This window comes from Pleurodeles waltl, chromosome 1_2, assembly GCF_031143425.1.
Source record: "Pleurodeles waltl isolate 20211129_DDA chromosome 1_2, aPleWal1.hap1.20221129, whole genome shotgun sequence".
NCBI classification, from domain to species: Eukaryota; Metazoa; Chordata; class Amphibia; order Caudata; family Salamandridae; genus Pleurodeles; species Pleurodeles waltl.
In genome coordinates, this window is record NC_090437.1 from 166,030,601 (window position 1) to 166,055,725 (window position 25,125).

The 25,125-nt window shown below is 48.3% G+C and overlaps 1 protein-coding gene across 1 annotated transcript in view; it reads left to right on the plus strand.

The window, feature by feature from the left end:
• Window positions 1-25,125, plus strand: part of LOC138298608 (zinc finger protein 829-like) — a 154,922-nt gene that overhangs the window by 91,588 nt on the left and 38,209 nt on the right. The window contains exon 5 of the mRNA XM_069236888.1: window positions 15,253-15,360. Within this exon, the coding sequence (XP_069092989.1) occupies window positions 15,253-15,360 (108 nt within the window). The remainder of the gene's footprint in view (window positions 1-15,252; window positions 15,361-25,125) is intronic.

The following is a 25,125-nucleotide window of genomic DNA, read 5'->3' on the forward strand; positions in this document are numbered from 1 at the left end:
ACACATGGGAGGTGTGGCTGCTCGGTATGAGTAACTGTGCAGTTCTTGGACCTAGCTCTTCTGCTGGCTAATCATATGCTCACACCACCGTTGGAAATCGCTCACCTCCCCACACTTTCTGCCTGGGTGCACTCCATGGGTGCCTGGGCTCAGGCTGAGACCTCCGCCTTGCACCGCAATGATAGTAGGGACTTGCGCAAATACCCTTTGTCTGCCGGCTGGGACACTGCTGAGTGAGCTACGGTCTTCCTTGAAGGATGAGTCTCCTCTTTGCTGTCCCTCTGCCTTATGCTCAATCGCGGTTCTTAGTTTTCCTTATTGCCGCATTACTTTCCAAGTGATGATGTCCCCTTCTACGGTTCAAGTAGCATGCATTTCCGTGCTCTAGTATTGTATAGTATTGTTCCCCTTGTACAATGTGTAAGCGTGAGCTAGTTGATTCATTTGAAGTTGTGAAGTGTTCTCTCTTTTTATTGCTCTAGCAACCTTATACCTTCTCTACTCTGTTGCAGGAGTCTGCACATTTCTATAAACTATGGCTCTGCAATCCTGCTATGTCAATAAAAGATGCATATTGCTCAACGGTGTGTATAACTGTATGGTCTGTCTGCAGATTGCATACTAGACTGCATGTGTAAAACTATAATAATGCTTACTAGCATGATTTGAAAAAAAGATGAGCCTATCTGTGTGAATGACATATTTCTGTGTGTTTAATATTTAAATAATAAAGTGCAGACGGTGCAGTGGTCAGCAGCAGTGCTGGATGTGTAAATTAGGCAATCTGATACCCAAATCCATGCAGAGGTGTTAGCTCAGGGATAAACAGAAGAAGTCCAGCATTAATTATTGTTCTCCCTCACAAGTATTCCACGAGCAACCCTTGTTACAATGTTGACGCTTAAACTCAGCAATGTCAGTCCCCAGATCGCAACAGAATCAGAGCCATCTGCCGGTAAACTACAAAAGTAAATAAAAGAAGGCACATGAACATGTCATTGGCTAACAGTCCTTCAAATACTGTCATAAAAGTCCATGTCCCTCATTATGAGTAGCAGTTCTACTTAGCAAGAGGAAAACAATGGATGTTGCCAATGCATACCAATCACCATCAATCATTTGATCTGAATTACACTAACCCAGAATGGATGGCATTTACCCTGGTATAACATATATATCTAATTGCCATATATAAAGTTTGCATTACCCTAAGGCAACCATGTGCAGGGATCCTGTGCACGAGTGCACTAAATGCGAATCGTACAGTTGGCCATTACTAGCTGATCAATGGTAGTCCTGTTAAGTGAATTACCGGCACGCGCATTATGTGTGCTAATACCAAATTGATTGTGTGTCCAAGAGTTCACCGAAAGACGAGACCTTTATAATATTGAATTAATGTTGAAGTGTAAACAATCCCACTCTTATATGAGGCGTTATCTGTACAGTGCAGCATAAGACCAACTAATAGACAGTGTAGCACACCAGTGTAGGAAAATACCATCTTGCCTGGCATGTTACCCCCATATTTCACTGTATATATGTTGTTTTAGTGTATGTGTCACTGGGACCCTGCCAGCCAGGGCCCCAGTGCTCATAAGTGTGCCCTGTATGTGTTCCCTGTGTGATGACTAACTGTCTCACTGAGGCTCTGCTAACCAGAACCTCAGTGGTTATGCTCTCTCTTTGCTTTCCAAATTGTCACTAACAGGCTAGTGACCAATTTCACCAATTCACATTGGCATACTGGAACACCCTTATAATTCCCTAGTATATGGTACTGAGGTACCCAGGGTATTGGGGTTCCAGGAGATCCCTATGGGCTGCATAATTTCTTTTGCCACCCATAGGGAGCTCTGACAATTCTTACACAGGCCTGCCACTGCAGCCTGAGTGAAATAACGTCCACGTTATTTCACAGCCATTTACCACTGCACTTAAGTCAAATCAAATCAAATCAAAATCATAAACATTTATAAAGCGCGCTACTCACCCGTGCAGGTCTCAAGGCGCTATGGGGATGGGGTTACTGCTGCTCGAAGAGCCAGGTCTTGAGTTGCCTCCGGAATGCGGAGTGGTCCTGGGTGGTCCTGAGGTTGGTGGGGAGGGAATTCCATGTCTTGGCCGCCAGGTAGGAGAAGGACTTCCCACCTGCAGTGGTGCGGCGGATGCGAGGGACAGCGGCGAGAGTGAGGTTGGCGGAGCGAAGTTGACGGGTGGGTGTGTAGAAACTGAGGCGGCGGTTGAGGTATTCGGGTCCCTTGTTGTGGAGGGCTTTGTGTGCGTGGGTGAGGAGTCGGAAGGTGATCCTTTTGTTGACGGGAAGCCAGTGCAGGTGTCTCAGGTGGGCGGAGATGTGGCTGCTGCGGGGTATGTTGAGGATGAGGCGGGCGGAGGCGTTTTGAATTCGTTGCAGACGTTTCTGGAGTTTAGCGGTGGTTCCTGAGTATAGGGTGTTGCCGTAGTCCAGGCGGCTCGTGACGAGGGCGTGGGTCACGGTCTTTCTGGTGTCGGCGGGGATCCAACGGAAGATCTTTCGGAGCATGCAGAGGGTGAGGAAGCAGGAGGATGATACGGCGTTGACTTGTTTGGTCATGGTGAGAAGTGGGTCCAGGATGAAACCGAGGTTGCGTGCGTGGTCTGAGGGGGTTGGTGCAGTGCCAAGGGCCGTGGGCCACCAGGAGTCGTCCGAGGCGGTCGGGGTGTTTCTGAGGATGAGGACTTCCGTTTCATCTGAGTTCAGTTTCAGACGGCTGAGTTTCATCCAATCTGCGACGTCTTTCATTCCATCTTGCAGGTTGGTCTTGGTGCTGGTGGGGTCCTTGGTAAGGGAAAGTATCAGTTGAGTGTCATCGGCGTAGGAGGTGATGATGATGCTGTGTTTGCATATGATGTCAGCGAGGGGGCTCATGTAGACATTGAAGCGAGTCGGGCTGAGCGAGGAGCCTTGTGGGACGCCGCAGATGATCTTGGTGGGGTCTGAGCGGAAAGGTGGGAGGTAGACTCTTTGGGAGCGGTTGGAGAGGAAGGAGGTGATCCAGTCCAGGGCCTGTCCTTGGATCCCGGTGGAGCGGAGGCGGGTTATTAGGGGGCGGTGGCAGACGGTGTCGAAGGCAGCCGAGAGGTCGAGGAGGATGAGGGCGACTGTTTCTCCGTTGTCCATCAGGGTTCTGATGTCGTCTGTGACTGAGATGAGGGCGGTTTCTGTGCTGTGATTGGCTCGGAATCCGGACTGAGAGGGGTCGAGTAGGTTGTTGTCTTCAAGGAAGTTGGTAAGTTGCTTGTTGACGGTCTTCTCTTTGACTTTGGCAGGGAAGGGGAGGAGCGAGATGGGGCGGAAGTTCTTCAGGTCGCTTGGGTCCGCTGTAGGTTTCTTCAGTAGGGCGTTGACTTCAGCGTGTTTCCAGCTCTCGGGGAAGGTGGCAGAAGAAAACGAGCTGTTGATGATGGTCTGGAGATGCGGGGCGATGATGTCGTCAGCTTTGTTGAAGAAGAAGTGTGGGCAGGGGTCTGAGGGGGCACCGGAGTGGATGGGGTTCATGGTGGCTTTGGTCTCTTCCGTGTTGATGTGAGTCCAGGCGTTGAGGGTGATGGCTGGGGTTGTAGGTTCTGTGGTGGTTGGCTGGGTCTGGTGTCTGAAGCTGTCGTGTAAGTCGGTGATCTTACGATGGAAGAAGGTGGCGATGGAGTTTCAGAGGTCTTGTGAGGGCGTGATGGCGTTGGCGTTAGGGTTGGAGAGCTCTTTGACGATGTTGAAGAGTTCTCTGCTGTTGTTTTTTTTTTTGTCCAGTCTGTCTGTGAAGGAATTTCTTTTGGCAACGCGGATCAGTTGGTGGTGTTCGCGGGTAGCGTTCTTGAGGGCAGTCATGTTGTCTGCGGTGTGGTCCTTGTGCCATGCTTTCTCGAGGGTGCGGCAGTTTTTTTTTTATTCCTTGAGGGTATCAGTGAACCAGAGAGGTTTTTTGGTGTTGGTCTGTCTTGGGAGGCGTCTGAGGGGAGCGAGGTTGTCTGCGCAGTTGGTGATCCAATGCGTGAGGCTGAGGGCTGCGTCTTTGGGGTCGGTGGAGAAGGTGGGTTGGTTGTCGCTGAGAGTGGAGAGAAGCTGTTCCGCAGGGATTTTGTTCCACTGTCGGCGTGGGATGGGTTGTGTGCGGAGGTGGTGAGTCTTGCGTCGGAAGGTGAAGTGGACACATCTGTGGTCGGTCCAGTGTATAGCGGAGGAGTGGCTGAAGGATACGTGGTTGCTGGCGGAGAAGATGGGGTCGAGCGTGTGTCCGGCGATGTGGGTGGGGGTGTTCACCAGTTGCTTGAGACCGAGGTTGGCGAGGTTGTTGAGCAGGGCGGTGGTGTTGGGGTCGTAGTTCTGTTCCAGGTGGAAGTTGAGGTCACCGAGGAGGATGTAGTCCGGCGAGGCAAGGGCGTGCGGAGAGATGAAGTCAGTGATAGAGTCGCTGAAGAGGGCGTGTGGTCCAGGGGGTCGGTAGATGAGAGTTCCTCTGAGGGTGGTCCTGGGGTCGGTGTGGATCTGGAAGTGCAGGTGTTCGGCGGCGAGGGGGGTGTCTTCGGTGGAGGTGGTGATGTTGATGGAGTCCTTGAAGACGATGGCGATTCCTCCACCTACTTGGTTGGTGCGGTCTCTCCTGGAAATCTTGTAGCCGTCGGGGATGGCTATGGCGATGTCGGGGGCCGAGGAGGCGTTCATCCAGTTCTCAGTGATGAAGGCGACGTCCGGTGCGGTGGAGTCCAGGAGGTCCCATAGTTCAACGGCGTGCTTGTGGACGGAGCGTGCGTTGATCAGGATGCATTTGAGGTGGTTGTTGGCGCGTGGGCTGGCGGGCGTGGTGGTTTCGTGGTGGAAGGTGAGTTTGCAGGTGTGACATACGAAGGGTCCGTGGGTACGTTTTGGGTTGGCTTGGAAGCAGGTGCTGGAGCTCCCCGGGTTGAGGGAGTGGAGGGTGATGGGGTCGTAGCGGTGCTGCGGGGTTTGGGAGTGCTGGGGGCCAGGGGTCGTGGCGCTGGGCGCGGACGGGCGCAGACGGGCGCAGACGGCCTTGCCTTTGGCGCGCCTTTGGTTCGGCCGCACAGCGGCCGCCATAAGAGGGAAGAGGGGGTAGGAGGGGTCAGCTGGGGGCGGGGGCGACGAATGGGAGCAGGGGGGACGGGGGCGAGCAGGAGGTGGCAGCGGGAAAGCGGAGGGTGGGGGGTCAGGTAGAGGGGAGGGGAGAAAAGATAGGGGAGGGGGGGTTAAAGGTGGAGGGGAGTAAGGGAGAAAGATAGGAAGATAGGGGAGGGGGGGTTACAGAGGTGGAGGGGAGTAAGGAAGGACAGAGAGAAGAGTCAGGAGCAGAAGTACAGAAGAGAGAAGAGCCAAGAAGAAAGGTAAAGAAGAAGTGGAGCGAGGAGTCAAGAACAGAAGAACAGAGGAGAGAAGAGCCAAGAAGAAAGGTAAAGAAGAAGAGGAGCGAGGAGTAAAGAACAGAGGAACAGAGGAGAGAAGAGCCAAGAAGAAGGGTAAAGAAGAGGAGGAGAGAAGAGTCAAGAACAGAGGAACAGAAGAGAGAAGAGCCAAGAAGAAAGGTAAAGAAGAAGAGGAGCGAGGAGTCAAGAACAGAGGAACAGAGGAGAGAAGAGCCAAGAAGAAGGATAAAGAAGAGGAGGAGAGAAGAGTCAAGGAAGAGGAGTCAGGCAGAAGAGGAGAGACATGAGAAGCAGAGGATACGAAGAACACAGATGAAGAACACAGAAGAAGGACCAAAGAAGAAGAGAGAAGACGCAGGACGGGGTGCAGGGAAGAAAGAAGAACACAGATGAAGAACACAGAAGAAGGACCAAAGAAGAAGAGAGAAGACGCAGGACGGGGTGCAGGGAAGAAAGAAGAACACAGATGAAGAACACAGAAGAAGGACACAGATGAAGACCACAGATGAGAAAAGAAGCAGGAAGAGAGCGCGGTGAGGAAGAGGAGCGGGGCCGAAGAGGAGCAGAACATGCAGCAAGAGAGCTGCAGAAGAGGAGCAGAGAGCGAAGGGAAGAAGGACAGTGGAGGAGCAGAGAGAGGTAGGAGGGGAGAGCGGAAGGCAGAAGACAGAGGCACAGGAGAAGAGGTGAGTAGCGCGGGGCAGGGCGAGGGGCTGGGCGGGGGGGAGTACTTACTGTTTTTTAGCAGGATTTGCTGGGAGGTTTCAGGAACCTGGGCTGGTGGAGCTGCAGCGGCAGGGGGAGCGACCTACCCTTGGGTCAAGGGTCGCTAACTCTGTCGTGCACCGGCCGCCATAAGAGGGAGGAGGGGGGGAGGAGGGGTCAGCTGGGGGCGGGGGCGACGAATGGGAGCAGGTGGGGCGGGCGAGCAGGAGGTGGCGGCGGGAAAGCAGAGGGTGGGTGGGTCAGGTAGAGGGGAGGGGAGAAAACATAGGGGAGGGGGTTAAAGGTGGAGGGGAGTAAGGGAGAAAGATAGGAAGATAGGGGAGGGGGGGTTACAGAGGTGGAGGGGAGTAAGGAAGGACAAAGAGAAGAGTCAGGAGCAGAAGAACAGAAGAGAGAAGAGCCAAGAAGAAAGATAAAGAAGAAGAGGAGCGAGGAGTCAAGAACAGAAGAACAGAGGAGAGAAGAGCCAAGAAGAAAGGTAAAGAAGAAGAGGAGCGAGGAGACAAGAACAGAAGAACAGAGGAGAGAAGAGCCAAGAAGAAAGGTAAAGAAGAAGAGGAGTGAGGAGTCAAGAACAGAGGAACAGAGTAGAGAAGAGCCAAGAAGAAGGGTAAAGAAGAAGAGGAGCGAGGAGTCAAGAACAGAGGAGAGAAGAGCCAAGGAAAAGGGTAAAGAAGAGGAGGAGAGAAGAGTCAAGAACAGAGGAACAAAGGAGAGGAGAGCCAAGAAGAAGGGTAAAGAAGAGGAGGAGAGAAGAGTCAAGGAAGAGGAGTCAGGCAGAAGAGAAGAGACCTGAGAAGCAGGGGATACGAAGAACACAGATGAAGAACACAGAAGAAGGACCAAAGAGGAAGAGAGAAGACGCAGGACGGGGTGCAGGGAAGAAAGAAGAACACAGATGAAGAACACAGAAGAAGGACCAAAGAAGATGAGAGAAGACGCAGGACGGGGTGCAGGGAAGAAAGAAGAACACAGATGAAGAACACAGAAGAAGGACACAGATGAAGACCACAGATGGGAAAAGAAGCAGGAAGAGAGCGCGATGAGGAAGAGGAGCGGGGCCGAAGAGGAGCAGAACACGCAGCAAGAGAGCTGCAGAAGAGGAGCAGAGAGCGAAGGGAAGAAGGACAGTGGAGGAGCGGAGAGAGGTAGGATGGGAGAGCGGAAGGCAGAAGACAGAGGCACAGGAGAAGAGGTGAGTAGTGCCGGGCAGGGCGAGGGGCTGCGCAGGGGGAGTACTTACTGTTTTTTAGCACGATTTGCTGGTAGGTTTCAGGAGCCTGGGCTGGTGGAGCTGCCGCGGCAGGGGGAGCGACCTACCCTTGGGTCAAGGGTTGCTAACACTGTCACGCAGCGGCCGCCATAAGAGGGAGGAGGGGTCAGCTGGGGGCGGGGGGCGGGAGGAGGGCGACAAATGGGAGCAGGGGGGGCGGGGGCGAGCAGGAGGTGGCGGCGGGAAAGCAGAGGGTGGGGGGGTCAGGTAGAGGGGAGGGGAGAAAAGATAGGGGAGGGGGGGTTAAAGGTGGAGGGGAGTAAGGGAGAAAGATAGGAAGATAGGGGAGGGGGGGTTACAGAGGTGGAGGGGAGTAAGGAAGGACAGAGAGAAGAGTCAGGAGCAGAAGAACAGAAGAGAGAAGAGCCAAGAAGAAAGGTAAAGAAGAAGAGGAGCGAGGAGTCAAGAACAGAAGAACAGAGGAGAGAAGAGCCAAGAAGAAAGGTAAAGAAGAAGAGGAGCGAGGAGACAAGAACAGAAGAACAGAGGAGAGAAGAGCCAAGAAGAAAGGTAAAGAAGAAGAGGAGCGAGGAGTCAATAACAGAGGAGAGAAGAGCCAAGAAGAAGGGTAAAGAAGAGGAGGAGAGAAGAGTCAAGAACAGAGGAACAGAGGAGAGAAGAGCCAGGTAAGCCAGAGAAGGGTAAAGAAGAGGAGGAGAGAAGAGTCAAGGAAGAGGAGTCAGGCAGAAGAGGAGAGACCTGAGAAGCAGAGGATACGTAGAACACAGATGAAGAACACAGAAGAAGGACCAAAGAAGAAGAGAGAAGACGCAGGACGGGGTGCAGGGAAGAAAGAAGAACACAGATGAAGAACACAGAAGAAGGACCAAAGAAGAAGAGAGAAGACACAGGACGGGGTGCAGGGAAGAAAGAAGAACACAGATGAAGAAAGAAGAAAGCACATGCAGGTCATGGTGCAGAGGAGAAGGAAGAAGCACAGATGAGGTACACAGATGAAGAACACAGAAGAAGAACACAGAAGAAGAACACAGATGAAGAACACAGATGAAGAAAGAAGAAAGCACACGCAGGTCGCAGTGCAGAGGAGAAGGAAGAAACACAGATGAAGTACACAGATGAAGAATACAGAAGAAGAACACAGAAGAAGAATACAGATGAAGAACACAGATGAAGAACACAGAAGAAGGACAGAAGAAGAGAGAACACGCAGGGCGGGGTGCAGAGGAGAAGGAAGAAACACAGATGAAGTACACAGATGAAGAACACAGAAGAAGGACACAGATGAAGACCACAGATGAGAAAAGAAGCAGGAAGAGAGCGTGGTGAGGAAGAGGAGCGGGCCGAAGAGGAGCAGAACACACAGCAAGAGAGCTGCAGAAGAGGAGCAGAGAGCGAAGGGAAGAAGGACAGTGGAGGAGCGGAGAGAGGTAGGAGGGGAGAGCGGAAGGCAGAAGACAGAGGCACAGGAGAAGAGGTGAGTAGCGCGGGGCAGGACGAGGGGCTGGGCGGTGGGAGTACTTACTGTTTTTTAGCAGGATTTGCTGGGAGGTTTCTGGAGCCTGGGCTGGTGGAGCTGCAGCGGCAGGGGGAGCGACCTACCCTTATAAGTCACCTATATGTCTAACCTTTACCTGGTAAAGGTTGGGTGCTAAGTTACTTAGTATGTGGGCACCCTGGCACTAGCCAAGGTACCCCCACATCGTTCAGGGCAAATTCCCCGGACTTTGTGAGTGCGGGGACACCATTACACGCGCGCACTGTACATAGGTCACTACCTATGTACAGCGTCACAGTGGTAACTCCGAACATGGCCATGTAACATGTCTAAGATCATGGAATTGTCACCCCAATGCCATTCTGGCATTGGGGAGACAATTCCATGATCCCCTGAGTGTCTAGCACAGACCCGGGTACTGCCAAACTATCTTTCCTAGGGTTTCACTGCAGCTGCTGCTGCTGCCAACCCCTCAGACAGGTTTCTGCCCTCCTGGGGTCCAGCCAGGCTTGGCCCAGGAAGGCAGAACAAAGGACTTCCTCAGAGTGAGGGTGTTACACCCTCTCCCTTTGGAAAAATGTGTCAGGGCTGGGGAGGAGTAGCCTCCTCCAGCCTCTGGAAATGCTTTGATGGGCACAGATGGTGCCCATCTCTGCATAAGCCAGTCTACACCTGTTCAGGGATCCCCCAGCCCTGCTCTGGCGCGAAACTGGACAAAGGAAAGGGGAGTGACCACTCCCCTGACCTACACCTCCCAGGGGAGGTGCCCAGAGCTCCTCCAGTGTGCTCCAGACCTCTGCCATCTTGGAAACAGAGATACTGCTGGCACCCTGGACTGTTCTGAGTGGCCAGTGCCAGCAGGTGACGTCAGAGACTCCTGATAGGCTCTTACCTGTGTTGCTAGCCTATCCTCCTTCCTAGGTAGCCAAACCTCCTTTTCTGGCTATTTAGGGTCTCTGCTTTGGGGAATTCTTTAGATAACGAATGCAAGAGCTCATCAGAGTTCCTCTGCATCTCTCTCTTCACCATCTGCCAAGGAATCGACCGCTGACTGCTCAGGACGCCTGCAAAACCGCAACAAAGTAGCAAAGACGACTACTGCAACCTTGTATCGCTGATCCTGCTGCCTTCTCGACTGTTTTCCTGGTGGTGCATGCTGTGGGGGTAGTCTGCCTCCTCTCTGCACTAGAAGCTCCGAAGAAATCTCCCGTGGGATGACGGAATCCTCCCCCTGCAACCGCAGGCACCAAAAGAACTGCATCACCGGTCCTCTGGGTCCCCTCTCAGCACGACGAGCGTGGTCCCTGGAACTCAGCAACTCTGCCAGCCAGGGCCCCAGTGCTCATAAGTGTGCCCTGTATGTATTCCCTGCGTGATGACTGACTGTCTCACTGAGGCTCTGCTAACCAGAACCTCAGTGGTTATGCTCTCTCTTTGCTTTCCAAATTGTCACTAACAGGCTAGTGACCAATTTCACCAATTCACATTGGCATACTGGAACACCCTTAAAATTCCCTAGTATATGGTACTGAGGTACCCAGGGTTTTGGGGTTCCAGGAGATCCCTATGGGCTGCAGCATTTCTTTTGCCACCCATAGGGAGCCCTGACAATTCTTACACAGGCCTGCCACTGCAGCCTGAGTGAAATAACGTCCACGTTATTTCACAGCCATTTACCACTGCACTTAAGTAACTTATAAGTCACCTATATGTCTAACCTTTACCTGGTAAAGGTTGGGTGCTAAGTTACTTAGTGTGTGGGCACCCTGGCACTAGCCAAGGTACCCCCACATCGTTCAGGGCAAATTCCTCGGACTTTGTGAGTGCGGGGACACCATTACACGCGTGCACTGTACATAGGTCACTACCTATGTACAGCGTCACAATGGTAACTCCGAACATGGCCATGTAACATGTCTAAGATCATGGAATTGTCACCCCAATGCCATTCTGGCATTGGGGAGACAATTCCATGATCCCCCGAGTCTCTAGCACAGACCCGGGTACTGCCAAACTACCTTTCCCGGGGTTTCACTGCAGCTGCTGCTGCTGCCAACCCCTCAGACAGGTTTCTGTCCTCATGGGGTCCAGCCAGGCTTGGCCCAGGAAGGCAGAACAAAGGACTTCCTCAGAGAGAGGGTGTTACACCCTCTCCCTTTGGAAAAAGGTGTCAGGGCTGGGGAGGAGTAGCCTCCCCCAGCCTCTGGAAATGCTTTGATGGGCACAGATGGTGCCCATCTCTGCATAAGCCAGTCTACACCGGTTCAGGGATCCCCCAGCCCTGCTCTGGCGCGAAACTGGACAAAGGAAAGGGGAGTGACCACTCCTCTGACCTGCACCTCCCAGGGGAGGTGCCCAGAGCTCCTCCAGTGTGCTCCAGACCTCTGCCATCTTGGAAACAGAGGTGCTGCTGGCACACTGGACTGCTCTGAGTGGCCAGTGCCAGCAGGTGACGTCAGAGACTCCTTCTGATAGGCTCTTACCTGTGTTGCTAGCCTATCCTCCTTCCTAGATAGCCAAACCTCCTTTTCTGGCTATTTAGGGTCTCTGCTTTGGGGAATTCTTTAGATAACGAATGCAAGAGCTCATCAGAGTTCCTCTGCATCTCTCTCTTCACCTTCTGCCAAGGAATCGACCGCTGACTGCTCAGGATGCCTGCAAAACCGCAACAAAGTAGCAAAGATGACTACTGCAACCTTGTATCGCTGATCCTGCTGCCTTCTCGACTGTTTTCCTGGTGGTGCATGCTGTGGGGGTAGTCTGCCTCCTCTCTGCACTAGAAGCTCCGAAGAAATCTCCTGTGGGATGACGGAATCCTCCCCCTGCAACCGCAGGCACCAAAAGAACTGCATCACCGGTCCTCTGGGTCCCCTCTCAGCACGACGAGCGTGGTCCTTGGAACTCAGCAACTCTGCCAGCCAGGGCCCCAGTGCTCATAAGTGTGCCCTGTATGTATTCCCTGTGTGATGACTGACTGTCTCACTGAGGCTCTGCTAACCAGAACCTCAGTGGTTATGCTCTCTCTTTGCTTTCCAAATTGTCACTAACAGCCTAGTGACCAATTTCACCAATTCACATTGGCCTACTGGAACACCCTTATAATTCCCTAGTATATGGTACTGAGGTACCCAGGGTATTGGGGTTCCAGGAGATCCCTATGGGCTGCAGCATTTCTTTTGCCACCCATAGGGAGCCCTGACAATTCTTACACAGGCCTGCCACTGCAGCCTGAGTGAAATAACGTCCACGTTATTTCACAGCCATTTACCACTGCACTTAAGTAACTTATAAGTCACCTATATGTCTAACCTTTACCTGGTAAAGGTTGGGTGCTAAGTTACTTAGTGTGTGGGCACCCTGGCACTAGCCAAGGTACCCCCACATCGTTCAAGGCAAATTCCTCGGACTTTGTGAGTGCGGGGACACCATTACACGCGTGCACTGTACATAGGTCACTACCTATGTACAGCGTCACAATGGTAACTCCGAACATGGCCATGTAACATGTCTAAGATCATGGAATTGTCACCCCAATGCCATTCTGGCATTGGGGAGACAATTCCATGATCCCCCGAGTCTCAAGCACAGACCCGGGTACTGCCAAACTACCTTTCCCGGGGTTTCACTGCAGCTGCTGCTGCTGCCAACCCCTCAGACAGGTTTCTGTCCTCATGGGGTCCAGCCAGGCTCGGCCCAGGAAGGCAGAACAAAGGACTTCCTCAGAGAGAGGGTGTTACACCCTCTCCCTTTGGAAAAAGGTGTCAGGGCTGGGGAGGAGTAGCCTCCCCCAGCCTCTGGAAATGCTTTGATGGGCACAGATGGTGCCCACCTCTGCATAAGCCAGTCTACACCGGTTCAGGGATCCCCCAGCCCTGCTCTGGCGCGAAACTGGACAAAGGAAAGGGGAGTGACCACTCCTCTGACCTGCACCTCCCAGGGGAGGTGCCCAGAGCTCCTCCAGTGTGCTCCAGACCTCTGCCATCTTGGAAACAGAGGTGCTGCTGGCACACTGGACTGCTCTGAGTGGCCAGTGTCAGCAGGTGACGTCAGAGACTCCTTCTGATAGGCTCTTACCTGTGTTGCTAGCCTATCCTCCTTCCTAGGTAGCCAAACCTCCTTTTCTGGCTATTTAGGGTCTCTGCTTTGGGGAATTCTTCAGATAACGAATGCAAGAGCTCATCAGAGTTCCTCTGCATCTCTCTCTTCACCTTCTGCCAAGGAATCGACCGCTGACTGCTCAGGACGCCTGCAAAACCGCAACAAAGTAGCAAAGACGACTACTGCAACCTTGTATCGCTGATCCTGCTGCCTTCTCGACTGTTTTCCTGGTGGTGCATGCTGTGGGGGTAGTCTGCCTCCTCTCGGCACTAGAAACTCTGATGTAATCTCCCGTGGGACGACGGAATCCTCCCCCTGCAACCGCAGGCACCAAAAGAACTGCATCACCTGTCCTCTGGGTCCCCTCTCAGCACGACGAGCGAGGTCCCTGGAACTCAGCAACTCTGTCCAAGTGACTCCCACAGTCCAGTGACTCTTCAGTCCAAGTTTGGTGGAGGTAAGTCCTTGCCTCCCCACGCTAGACTGCATTGCTGGGTACCGCGTGATTTGCAGCTGCTCCGGCTCCTGTGCAGTCTTACAGGATTTCCTTTTTGCACAGCCAAGCCTGGGTCCCCAACACTCTAACCTGCAGTGCACAACCTCCTGAGTTGTCCTCCGGCGTCGTGGGATCTCCTTTTGTGACTTCGGGTGAGCTCCGGTTCACTCCTCTTCGTAGTGCCTGTTCCGGCACTTCTGCGGGTGCTGCCTGCTTCTGTGAGGGCTCCCTATCTTGCTGGTCGCCCCCTCTGTCTCCTCATGCAATTGGCGACATCCTGGTCCCTCCTGGGTCACAGCAGCATCCAAAAACCCTAACCGCGACCCTTGCAGCTAGGAAGGCTTGTTTGCGGTCTTTCTGCGTGGGAACACCTCTGTAAGCTTCTTCATGACGTGGGACATCCATCCTCCAAAGGGAAAGTTTCTAGCCCTCTTCGTTCTTGCAGAATCCACAGCTTCTACCATCCGGTGGCAGCTTCTTTGCACCCTCAGCTGGCATTTCCTGGGCATCTGCCCAATCTCGACTTTGTCGCGACTCTTGGACTTGGTCCCCTTGTTCCACAGGTACTCTCGTTTGGAAATCCACCTTTGTTGCATTGCTGGTGTTGGTCTTCCTTGCAGAATTCCCCTATCACGACTTCTGTGCTCTCTGGGGAATATAGGTGCACTTTACACCTACTTTTCAGGGTCTTGGGGTGGGCTATTTTTCTAGCCCTCACTGTTTTCTTCCAGTCCCAGCGACCCTCTATATGCTCACATAGGTTTGGGGTCCATTCGTGGTTCGCATTCCACTTTTGGAGTATATGGTTTGTGTTGCCCCTATACCTATGTGCTCTCATTGCAATCTATTGTGACTATACATTGCTTGCATTACTTCCTTTTGCTATTACTGCATATTTTTGGTATTGTGTACATATATCTTGTGTATATTTGCTATCCTCATACTGAGGGTACTCACTGAGATACTTTTGGCATATTGTAATAAAAATAAAGTACCTTTATTTTTAGTATATCTGTGTATTGTGTTTTCTTATGATATTGAGCATATGACACCATTGGTATAGTAGGAGCTTTGCATGTCTCCTAGTTCAGCCTAAGCTGCTCTGCTATAGCTACCTTCTACCAGCTTAAGCTGCTAGAAACACCTCTTTCACACTAATAAGGGATAACTGGACCTGGTACAGAGTGTAAGTACCCCTTGGTTCCCACTACAAGCCAGGCCAGCCTCCTATAACCAGTAATTATGCAAAACACACGAAAGCTCTTGGGAAGGCCGTCTCATTGTAAAATCTAGGAGTCTAGTATACCAGCTCCTTGCCTGGCACTGTGCTACAGGCGGGAAGAAAATCACTGCTAAGATGTTCTGTGATTATAACACGCTGGCTTACATCGCATAAGTGAAACACCAAAACAATTGTGAAAGGCGGCTCATTAGAAAATGTGTGTGTCTGAGTCCACCAGCCAAGTGCTTGCTACAGTGCTGCGGGAGGCTGTAAATTATTAGCATGGGGAGAGGATCACCACAAAGGCGTACTGTGTTCATAACACGTTTCTTATTTGTTTATTTTTTTCTGTTTTTTGCATACCTTAATTTCAGTTCCGTATTTTACCTTTCTGTAAATAATGATTTAATCCTGTGATTCACTGTATTTTCCCTTCCAGTCATTTAAATCACCGCGTGAACTAATTCATGTCTGGCCTCATGAGGAAGAGGAAAATCTATCACTTTTTTCCAATGTAATGAAGACATTTTTAATTTGTAACTTGTATGTACCTTTTAATACAGGGGAATCAACCATAATAACCGCAAGAATTTCATTTAATGTCAAAGAAGAGGGAGATTCCTGTTGCATGGACCTTCAGGACTCTCAGAGTGGAGGGAATTCTCCCAGGGGTAAGTAAATCGGTTATATTCTACATTTACTGAGATGGTGTCTGTGTCTGATAATGTATTGTAGTTGGAGCATCAGTTTTGATTTTCGTTCACTGTCACTAAAGGCACATCCCTCAGACATTTGTTGTCTACTAATCTCATTGGTTTCGGTCTGTAAGTTGTGGCAGAGACAGTTGTCCTCATCGGTTCAGTAAGATACTGCAATACATATCCTCATGCCTCTGGCCACTCACCATGTTGCTCTGAGGTCAACAATTGAGCATTAAAAAAGATAGTTGTGCGTTTGTCCAAAGGAGGGACGGCCAGTGCATTCCTGGGTCCGCTTCGAATAGAAGAGGTGAAAGGAAAAATTGTGGTTTTGGAAAACAATGAAGTGTGGAGTATGTCTCACATTGTGAAATGGAGTTGTCCAGCCAGTTCTGACGATGTCATGGTCCACGCACACCAACAAAGTAAACTTAAAGCTAAATGTCCTACCAATGTAGATAAAGGTACCAGAATCCGTTACAAACCTGTACGGTTGGGAGTCTATGTACCTTGATTACTTAAGTGTGCTGGTATAGGTTTCCAACAATTTAAAATGAACCCTGAGCATTTAATGTGCAAGTGTAAGATCAACAGTTAACATAGTTATGTTTCCTTTGTATTCTCCTTTAGTTTTATTATTGTTATGTACTAAGTTTTATTTGTCATGGGTGTGGGAAGGGCGATGTGTTGCGATCTACATTTAATGTTATGGCAAAAGAACCTGACAATGTGTCTGGGAACTCTGGGAACCCAGAGTTCTGAATGTGTCTGTTGTTTTATGCCTTAATGAGGCTCCCTGCTGTGGTTGGTGTTTCTCCAATAAACTTTCTTGTCCCTGATCGTGGAAGATTTTACTTTATAACAGGTTGCTTCACCATCACTTTCTGTGATTGATGGGTCTCGCTCCCTTATTTGTCCCTGTAGACTATAGTTTAGTGCCGCCAGAGCGGGGATGGGCTTGGCATCGGCAATGCTTACCCCAGCAAAGAGTACACAGCCTTTCTCCCCCTGTGGCTTTTCAGATTGCCACAACAACATTGTGCCTCCTTGTGACATCTTTGGAGCTCCCTCCCCAGTGTTAGAGCCCTCTTGGCAGGGGGTGAGATCGAATTCCCCCCCCACCCTTCGCAGTTTAAACTGTTTACTGTCCTGGCAATGGGGGAATAGTGCCACCAATCATGGTTGTGTATATGACTCCTACTGTACACTCTGTTGAGGAGTGGAGGACTGAAGTGGTGACAGTGTTCTCCTGTGCGCTACCTCTGCTGCTGTGTTGTATCCCAACAGCAACTTTGTGTTCTGAGTAAACTGAACAGTGTGTCCACCCTTGAGGCTTTGCTTGTACTAACCAAAGTATTTCCATATACAGGCAGCCTCCTTATTCCTCTTACAGAATGGCGCTGCTTATGCTTCAGAATGGGCCGCACTAGAGCTAAAACTGCAAAGCCTCCTGGCCTCACCCACTCTCAGTCTACCCGGTTGGAGTGCTCCTCCACGATGGTGCGATGGTGCGATGGCACCATCGTGGAGGAGCACTCCAACCGGGTAGACTGAGAGTGGGTGAGGCCAGGAGGCTTTGCAGTTTTAGCTCTAGTGCGGCCCATTCTGAAGCATAAGCAGCGCCATTCTGTAAGAGGAATAAGGAGGCTGCCTGTATATGGAAATACTTTGGTTAGTACAAGCAAAGCCTCAAGGGTGGACACACTGTTCAGTTTACTCAGAACACAAAGTTGCTGTTGGGATACAACACAGCAGCAGAGGTAGCGCACAGGAGAACACTGTCACCACTTCAGTCCTCCACTCCTCAACAGAGTGTACAGTAGGAGTCATATACACAACCATGATTGGTGGCACTATTCCCCCATTGCCAGGACAGTAAACAGTTTAAACTGCGAAGGGTGGGGGGGGAATTCGATCTCACCCCCTGCCAAGAGGGCTCTAACACTGGGGAGGGAGCTCCAAAGATGTCACAAGGAGGCACAATGTTGTTGTGGCAATCTGAAAAGCCACAGGGGGAGAAAGGCTGTGTACTCTTTGCTGGGGTAAGCATTGCCGATGCCAAGCCCATCCCCGCTCTGGCGGCACTAAACTATAGTCTACAGGGACAAATAAGGGAGCGAGACCCATCAATCACAGAAAGTGATGGTGAAGCAACCTGTTATAAAGTAAAATCTTCCACGATCAGGGACAAGAAAGTTTATTGGAGAAACACCAACCACAGCAGGGAGCCTCATTAAGGCATAAAACAACAGACACATTCAGAACTCTGGGTTCCCAGAGTTCCCAGACACATTGTCAGGTTCTTTTGCCATAACATTAAATGTAGATCGCAACACATCGCCCTTCCCACACCCATGACAAATAAAACTTAGTACATAACAATAATAAAACTAAAGGAGAATACAAAGGAAACATAACTATGTTAACTGTTGATCTTACACTTGCACATTAAATGCTCAGGGTTCATTTTAAATTGTTGGAAACCTATACCAGCACACTTAAGTAATCAAGGTACATAGACTCCCAACCGTACAGGTTTGTAACGGATTCTGGTACCTTTATCTACATTGGTAGGACATTTAGCTTTAAGTTTACTTTGTTGGTGTGCGTGGACCATGACATCGTCAGAACTGGCTGGACAACTCCATTTCACAATGTGAGACATACTCCACACTTCATTGTTTTCCAAAACCACAATTTTTCCTTTCACCTCTTCTATTCGAAGCGGACCCAGGAATGCAGATCTTCCTTTCTTGGCAACACCAGGTTTCTTCACCAACGCCATATCACTGACCACCCATTTGACATTAGAAACACCATGTTTATAATCATACCAAGAGTTATACTGCTGTTGATATGTTCTTCTGAGCTCTGGTCCTTTGGACAGTTTCTCCTCCTATTGTCCTGACTGCAATATTTACTTCATTCATGCTGGGTTCATTTTTGTACAACCAACTCTACCTCTCAAACTCAGAAAAGGAGAAACCTTGGTAATAGCATTTGGCGTGTTACGGTGTGCCCACCACATTTCTCTGTGTATCCCAGCTAGAGGAGCCCTGGTTTCAACGTCCCTTTGAACACAAAACTTAACCATCCTATTCATGCGTTCAGCCAGACCATTAGCTGGAGGCAAATATAAGGCTGTGCTTAAATGAACAATGACTCATATATTCAAAAAAACTTTCCGTCTCATGAGAGGTGAATTGTACCCCATTATCTGTCACCAAGGGAATTGGAAGAGAGAACTCCTCCTTCAGGAACTCAATGACCACCCTTGTATCTAATGCTCCCACATATTTAGTTATGACCCATTTGGACACGTTATCCACTAATAACATTACAAAACGTTCATTTGCAGGTAATAACTGAAATGGGTCCATAAAATCCAAACCTAATTTCCTCTATGGTCTATCAGGTACCTCGACCAGAGATAAGGGTGTTTTGGTTATAACTTTGCTTTTGTCACTCTGTGCACACATTATACAGTCCCTCACCATGGTTTCTACTTCACGATCTAACCCTGGCCACCAATACAAAACCCTAGATTTGGTTAATTTCTGACCTAGGTGACCCTCATTGGCTAAGTTAATCGTCTTCTCCCTCACCCCCACTGGTGGTACAACTTTCAATCCTCTGAATAACTCATCATTACAGAAATATAATTCTTCCTTCACAGTCCAATAGCCTCTTAGGGAATCCGGTATACTCCTAAAATCAGGCCACCCTTTCATCACAAAGTCTACCAATATCTTCTTGTCCTCGTCCTGTTCTTTCACCAATCTCCACTCAACCTCTGATATGGATTCTTCATTTACCCAGTTTAGCACATCCAGAATCTACCTCATCATCTCTCTCAATGGAAGTACGTGACAAAAAGTCTGCTACACAATTCTTTTCACCAGGCAAATACTCCACATGAAAATTAAATTCCATCAATCCCTCTACCCACCTTTTTATCCTGGGGGTCAATTCTTCACATTTTCTTGAAGAGAAAATCTGCACAAGAGGTCTGTGATCCGTCTTAACTACAAAAGGTAAATCCCATAAGAAACACATAAAGTGTTTGACCACTCAAGGACAGGCCAAAGCCTCCCTTTCAATTGCAGGATAGTTCTGTTCTGCACCTTTGAGAGAACGAGAAGCAAAGGCGTTCACTTTTTTCTCCCCCCCGGTATTTGAGACAAGACTGCCCCTAAACCATTAATACTTGCATCAGCATTAGCAAAAACATCAAAATGGCCTAAGGTGGGCATTTTGCTGATACTGTTTTTGACGGCGGCAAAGGCGAATGCACAATGATCTGTCCAAACAAATTCACATCCTTTCTTCCAGAGTGACCTTAAAGGTTGTACCACACACAAAACATTTGCAATGAATTTGGAATAATATTCAGCCAAGCCTAAAGAGGACCTGCCATCATCTTTATCCTTAGGTTCGGGTGCCTTAACTATAGACTCTACTAGTTCCAACTTAGGTCTAGTACCCTCTCCATGTATAGTATGTCCCACGTAAGTAACAGCAATGACTCCCAACCTGCACTTTTCTTTCTTAACTGTAGGACCAGATGAGGCTAACTTACTTAATACCTTCCTTAAGGTTTCATCATGGTCAAGTAATGTCTTTCCATAAACAAGAATGTCAACTTGGAAAAACAATACAGCAGGTATTTCACCTAACATGTTTTTCATAATGCGTTGGAAACAGGCAGCTGCTGAGGCTAGACCAAACAGCATCCTTAAAAACTGGCATGCTCTAAGAGGTGTCACGAAAGATGTCAAATGTCTAGATTCAGCTTGTAATACAATCTGATGATATGCCGAGGATAGATCAAGAACACTGAGAAGGTTTGATCCTCCAAGACTAGCTAACTCCTCTGAGATGTTTGGTAAGGTTTGCCGATCTACCTATATGTGTTTATTCAAATCCCTAAGGTCTACACATATGCAAATTAGTTTCGCACCCTTCTTGGGAGCCAATACAACACGTGCCAACCATTCTGAAGATTCAGTTTCTTCAATGATGCCCACATTCAACAATTTGTGTAATTCCTTCTTTAGAGGTTCCATCATTAGCTTAGGAATTCTCCTCACTTTGTGTACAGTTGGAATAGCATTATTTTTTAGAATGATCTTGCATTCAAAGTTCCTTAAACAACCTAAGTTGTCGCTAAAAACAGTGGGAAATTCCTTCAAAATATCTGAGTTGTTATCTTCATTGTTCACCACCATCACCTTACACGGAGAATTAGAGGCTAACCTGATGCCCATGTCACGTTGATGGCGCCAACCTAACAAATGATCCCCCCGTTTAGCTACATGTACTTTCCCAACAGTTTATTTAGATATTGGATTTTCATAATTCTGTACCCTAGCACTTCAATTTTAGTTCCCCCATAACTCACTGGGTTTTTGTCATGTGCTAACAAGGGATCGCTCTCCTTACCAAACACCTTTTCCCAATTTTTGTCTGCTAACATGGTGTATGGAGACCCTGAATCAGCCAAAACAGTGATGACCCGATTGTTCCCTGGTGTCACTGCACCCTGTGGCATGTAAGGGGGGCCATTTCAGGGCCCCCAATGACACTTTAAAAATAATTTAAAATACCTCTACTTACCTGGGATGGGGTTCCCCATCCTGTGGTGGCACTCTGGCGTGGGTGGGGGGTGTTCCTGGGGTTTTGGCAGGGCACCTGCGGGTTATTTCCATAGCGTTTGACCATGGAAATGGGTCCACAGGTCCCATAACGCCTGCCCAGACCCAGGCGTTAAATATTGATGCTGAGCAGGCTTAGCGCCATTATTTAGGTCCGTCTCCCTCCTGTGCACTATTTTTGCACAAGAGGATAAATAGGGAGCTAGGGCCTTAGAGCCATTTTTTGGATGGGAACGCCCACCTTACATCTCATTGACGCAAAGTGGTTTCACACATCCAAAAAATGACTTTAACTCGAATATTTTGGCGCTAGACTAGTCTAGCGTTAAAATATAAATATGGAGTGAAGTTTGCACTGAATTAGCATAAAATAAATGATGTTAATTCAGTGCAAACAGAGTATAAATCTGGGTTTAAGAGTCTCTGGGTCCTCTTGAATAGATGTCTTCATTTTCCTCAGACTTCACTAATTCAGGAAGGTTAGCCAACCTGATTTTCCTCAAAGTGTTCTTTCTTATTTCTGATGCTTGGATACCACAGAAATTGATATTTTATCTAAACAGCCATTCTTTGTGTCATTCCTTCCACTAACAGCATAAACAGTTATATCAGATTAATTGTTTGAATTAGACTTAACCAACCCCATCCTCTGAGGGAAGTTTACATCATGATTCAGTTCATCCATTTTCCCAGGCCTATTTCCTTTGGCGGGGGCAGGGAGACCTTACATTAAAAGTTATCATAGTGGCTAGAGCCCAAGATCTCAATTATCACTGAATCATAGGGTTCTTGAAATAGGACGGCTTGCCCTCCAAAAGTGGCCTGCTAGGCTGTGGAGAACCATTTGAAGAAGGCAAGAGATCTTCAGAGATGGATTTAAGATTACTGGTTTATCAGTAAGTGCTTTGAGAATTAGTGATAGAATCAATAATGAGTGCTCTATTGATTGCTTATTAGTCAATTTAAATACTGAAGATAGAGCCGAGTGGATCGACGTCATCATACTGAACATTAGAAGATACACTCCCTGAGGCTGCAGCACATTGTCTCCTTGTTGAGAAAAGGAGTTCCTTTGTTCCACAATTGATGCATACATCGTTAGGAGTTGATCCAAGAAGAGCAAATCCTCCATACAAAGATCAGATTTGTCAAGAGTGTCATATTTTGTTTGTGGACCTAAAGAAACAAAGGGTTCATGTGATTTAATTATGTCATTAATATTGTTAAAAAGGTGAAGAGAGGGGGTACTTGTCTGCAATAACTTATTCTTACTCAGAGTGAAGATTTTATCAAAGAACTGTCCAACAATTCATTTTCTCCCAGAGTTTTCCTTAGAGGTGATGAAGATTTTAGGTCATGTATCATTACGTTTTCTCCTGAAGGTGCCAGTTCAGGAGCCAAAGTTTATCCTTGATTTCTTGGAACTTCTGTTCTCTAGTGATGAAAATAAATCTGGAATAGTTCTCTTTTTAGGGATGGGTATAGCTCTTGAACTCTCTTGGAAGGATACAGTGGATATTGGCTGCATCATGATGGGTGTTTGATATGTCATAATGTTAGAATTACTAATACCAAGGAATTGCATCCACAAATTAGATTCAATGTGTAGTACATTTTGGAGAGAGTACATCCATTGTTCCTTTATATTACACAATGCAACGGGGGAGTGCATTCGCTACATACACCTTTAAAAGCGATTGCACATCTCTCTTACCCTTTGCATTGAACAATTGCAGGAGGCCGATGCCTATAGGCTGTGTTTTAGAGAGCTATATTTTATCTTGTTGAACCCACAAAAGATTGTTTGAGATACTCCCTCCCAGATGGGTATACCGTTTTACCACCTCTAATTTACAGGCTTGCTTCTTCAATGGACGCCAATGCAGGCAGCAGCAGCTCAACTCTGCAACCGTTCCTCGTTTCCTCCCCAGGTTCTCCGCAAGGCCGCCAGCTCACTCCTCCACTGAATGCCATCACCTCTACAATGAAACGAAAAGCAAGCAAATGAGCAGCACAGCAACTGCCTTACTTCACTTCTTCAAAGAACATTTTTCTCAAAAAGGGTCATTGAGGTTGTAAACACCTTGAGAACAAGCAGGGCAGCAGGTGTGAAAGGTATACCAACCACCTTGTTTAAATCTGGTAAAAGCTTCTGAGAGTTCTGGCTGACACCCCTAGTCAGAAGAATTGCTTAAGGATTAGGTACGTGTCAAGGTCCTGACGAATCGCACTAGATCATTTTCTGACTAAACAGCGAGCAACATGTTGACATATTATACAGAGTAACACAGGGGATCCTGTGTGCACCTTCACTATCCTCCATTGAGAGATTTAGTGATTACATTATTTCTTTTTGTTTGGGGAGTTTAGACATCATTTTATTATCTCCCCACGTGACGTTTTTAATCATGTCAGAGGTATCACTATCATAATAAATTGTAATTTTTACCTCTAGTCATTTTTAACTACCTTTATACCAATCCTAATTTTTTGACCGGTTGTTCATCATTCACAAAAGATCTCCAGCAAAGAGCCCCCGTGTGGGGCCCGTCAGACATTGCAGCGCCGGCCTGACGAGGAGCATAGCCCTATGATGAAGCATGTCACCGTAAGGTGAGTGAGGGCACTTGCTTCAAACAAATTGATTTTCCATCAACCTCAATATAGAACTATCATTCTGAAAGAAACCCTCCCTTGTTTTGGAACTGCGTATATATACTATTTTGATTTGTTACCCCTATTCAGAGCCTTATTTCTAACATGCGCAGTTGTGGATTCTTGGCAAGGCTCTATTTTATGTCCCCTTTATACAAAACAAGGGCAGTAGAACAGATCCCTACAGTTACCGCCTAATAGCATTGCTAGATTTTGAGGGCAAAGCATATGTAACAATTCTACTTCAAGAGCTGAAAACTTGGTCAAATGATAACATCACCCCATTCTTTCAAACATGTTTCAGACCGAACTGTTGCAGAGCGGATTACATTGTTACACTATCTTTTTTAGCTCACTGTGCAGTCAGTCTTAAAGGACCCCCCACTATTCACATGTATTATTATTTATACAGCTTTCTACAAGACTGATGAGCAAATACTGTGGAAAAGCTGGCAGCATGGGGCATTCAGTCTAACTTACTTCGAGCCATTGTTTCACTGTGTTGAGATACTTGGTTATTGAGATACTTGGGCATGTGTGAAAGTTAGAAACTGGCTTACTTTCTCAAAGAAAATTGTCACCAATATAGGGTCTCCAAGCAGGGACGCGTTCTTGCCCCACCCCCAACCGCAGTCCTTTAAATACTTGGGTATCTGACTCACGGGAAAGGCACAGCAATATATCAACTATCAAAGATGAACCACAGATGAGCCACAGGGGCAAATGCTCTGCATATGCTCAATGCAGAGATTCACAGTCCACAATTAAGCTTGATTCTTAGATTGTGTCGTCGAGCACCAACATTACAACCAATGCAGTGCGACACGTTCTGAAAGCTGTTTCATCTACCTCGGAGCTGTTTGAGGTCACACATTTGACTGGAATTTGCTTTATTCCGTCGGGACTTTGTATGTAAAGCAATCCTCTTGGCATACTGTTTTCCGGTCAATAAAGCAAAGAAAGGAACACTAAAGAAGCTATCAGGCACCTTTTGGCAACCGACCACCTTACCGCAAATTAATGGGCCCTGTATTTAACAAAGTCTGTGAAGGACCTGGAGGCACATTTAATTTGAGAAAGTAACCTGTCGTATGCAGCTTTTAAATCTGCTTTAAAAAACACGAGCAATGCTGATCAGTCGGACTGCAAACATTTTAGATTTGGCATAAAATAGACACTTGCATTACATTCTGGATTCATACAACATCATGACTGCCCAGCAATATTTAATAGAACGAGTGCGCGCATCAGGGAGACTATCCATTATTTGTATGTGATTCTTGCTGTCTCCAGTAAAAGAACTAAGGTTGTCCTGGCGTAATTACCAGTTTTCAATCTGAGGGTGCAGGCTATGCATAGGAATCTATATTACATACTGTTTGCTGCTGTCCTGGGATGAATAGTGAGAGGCAAGTCTTACTACAGTAGT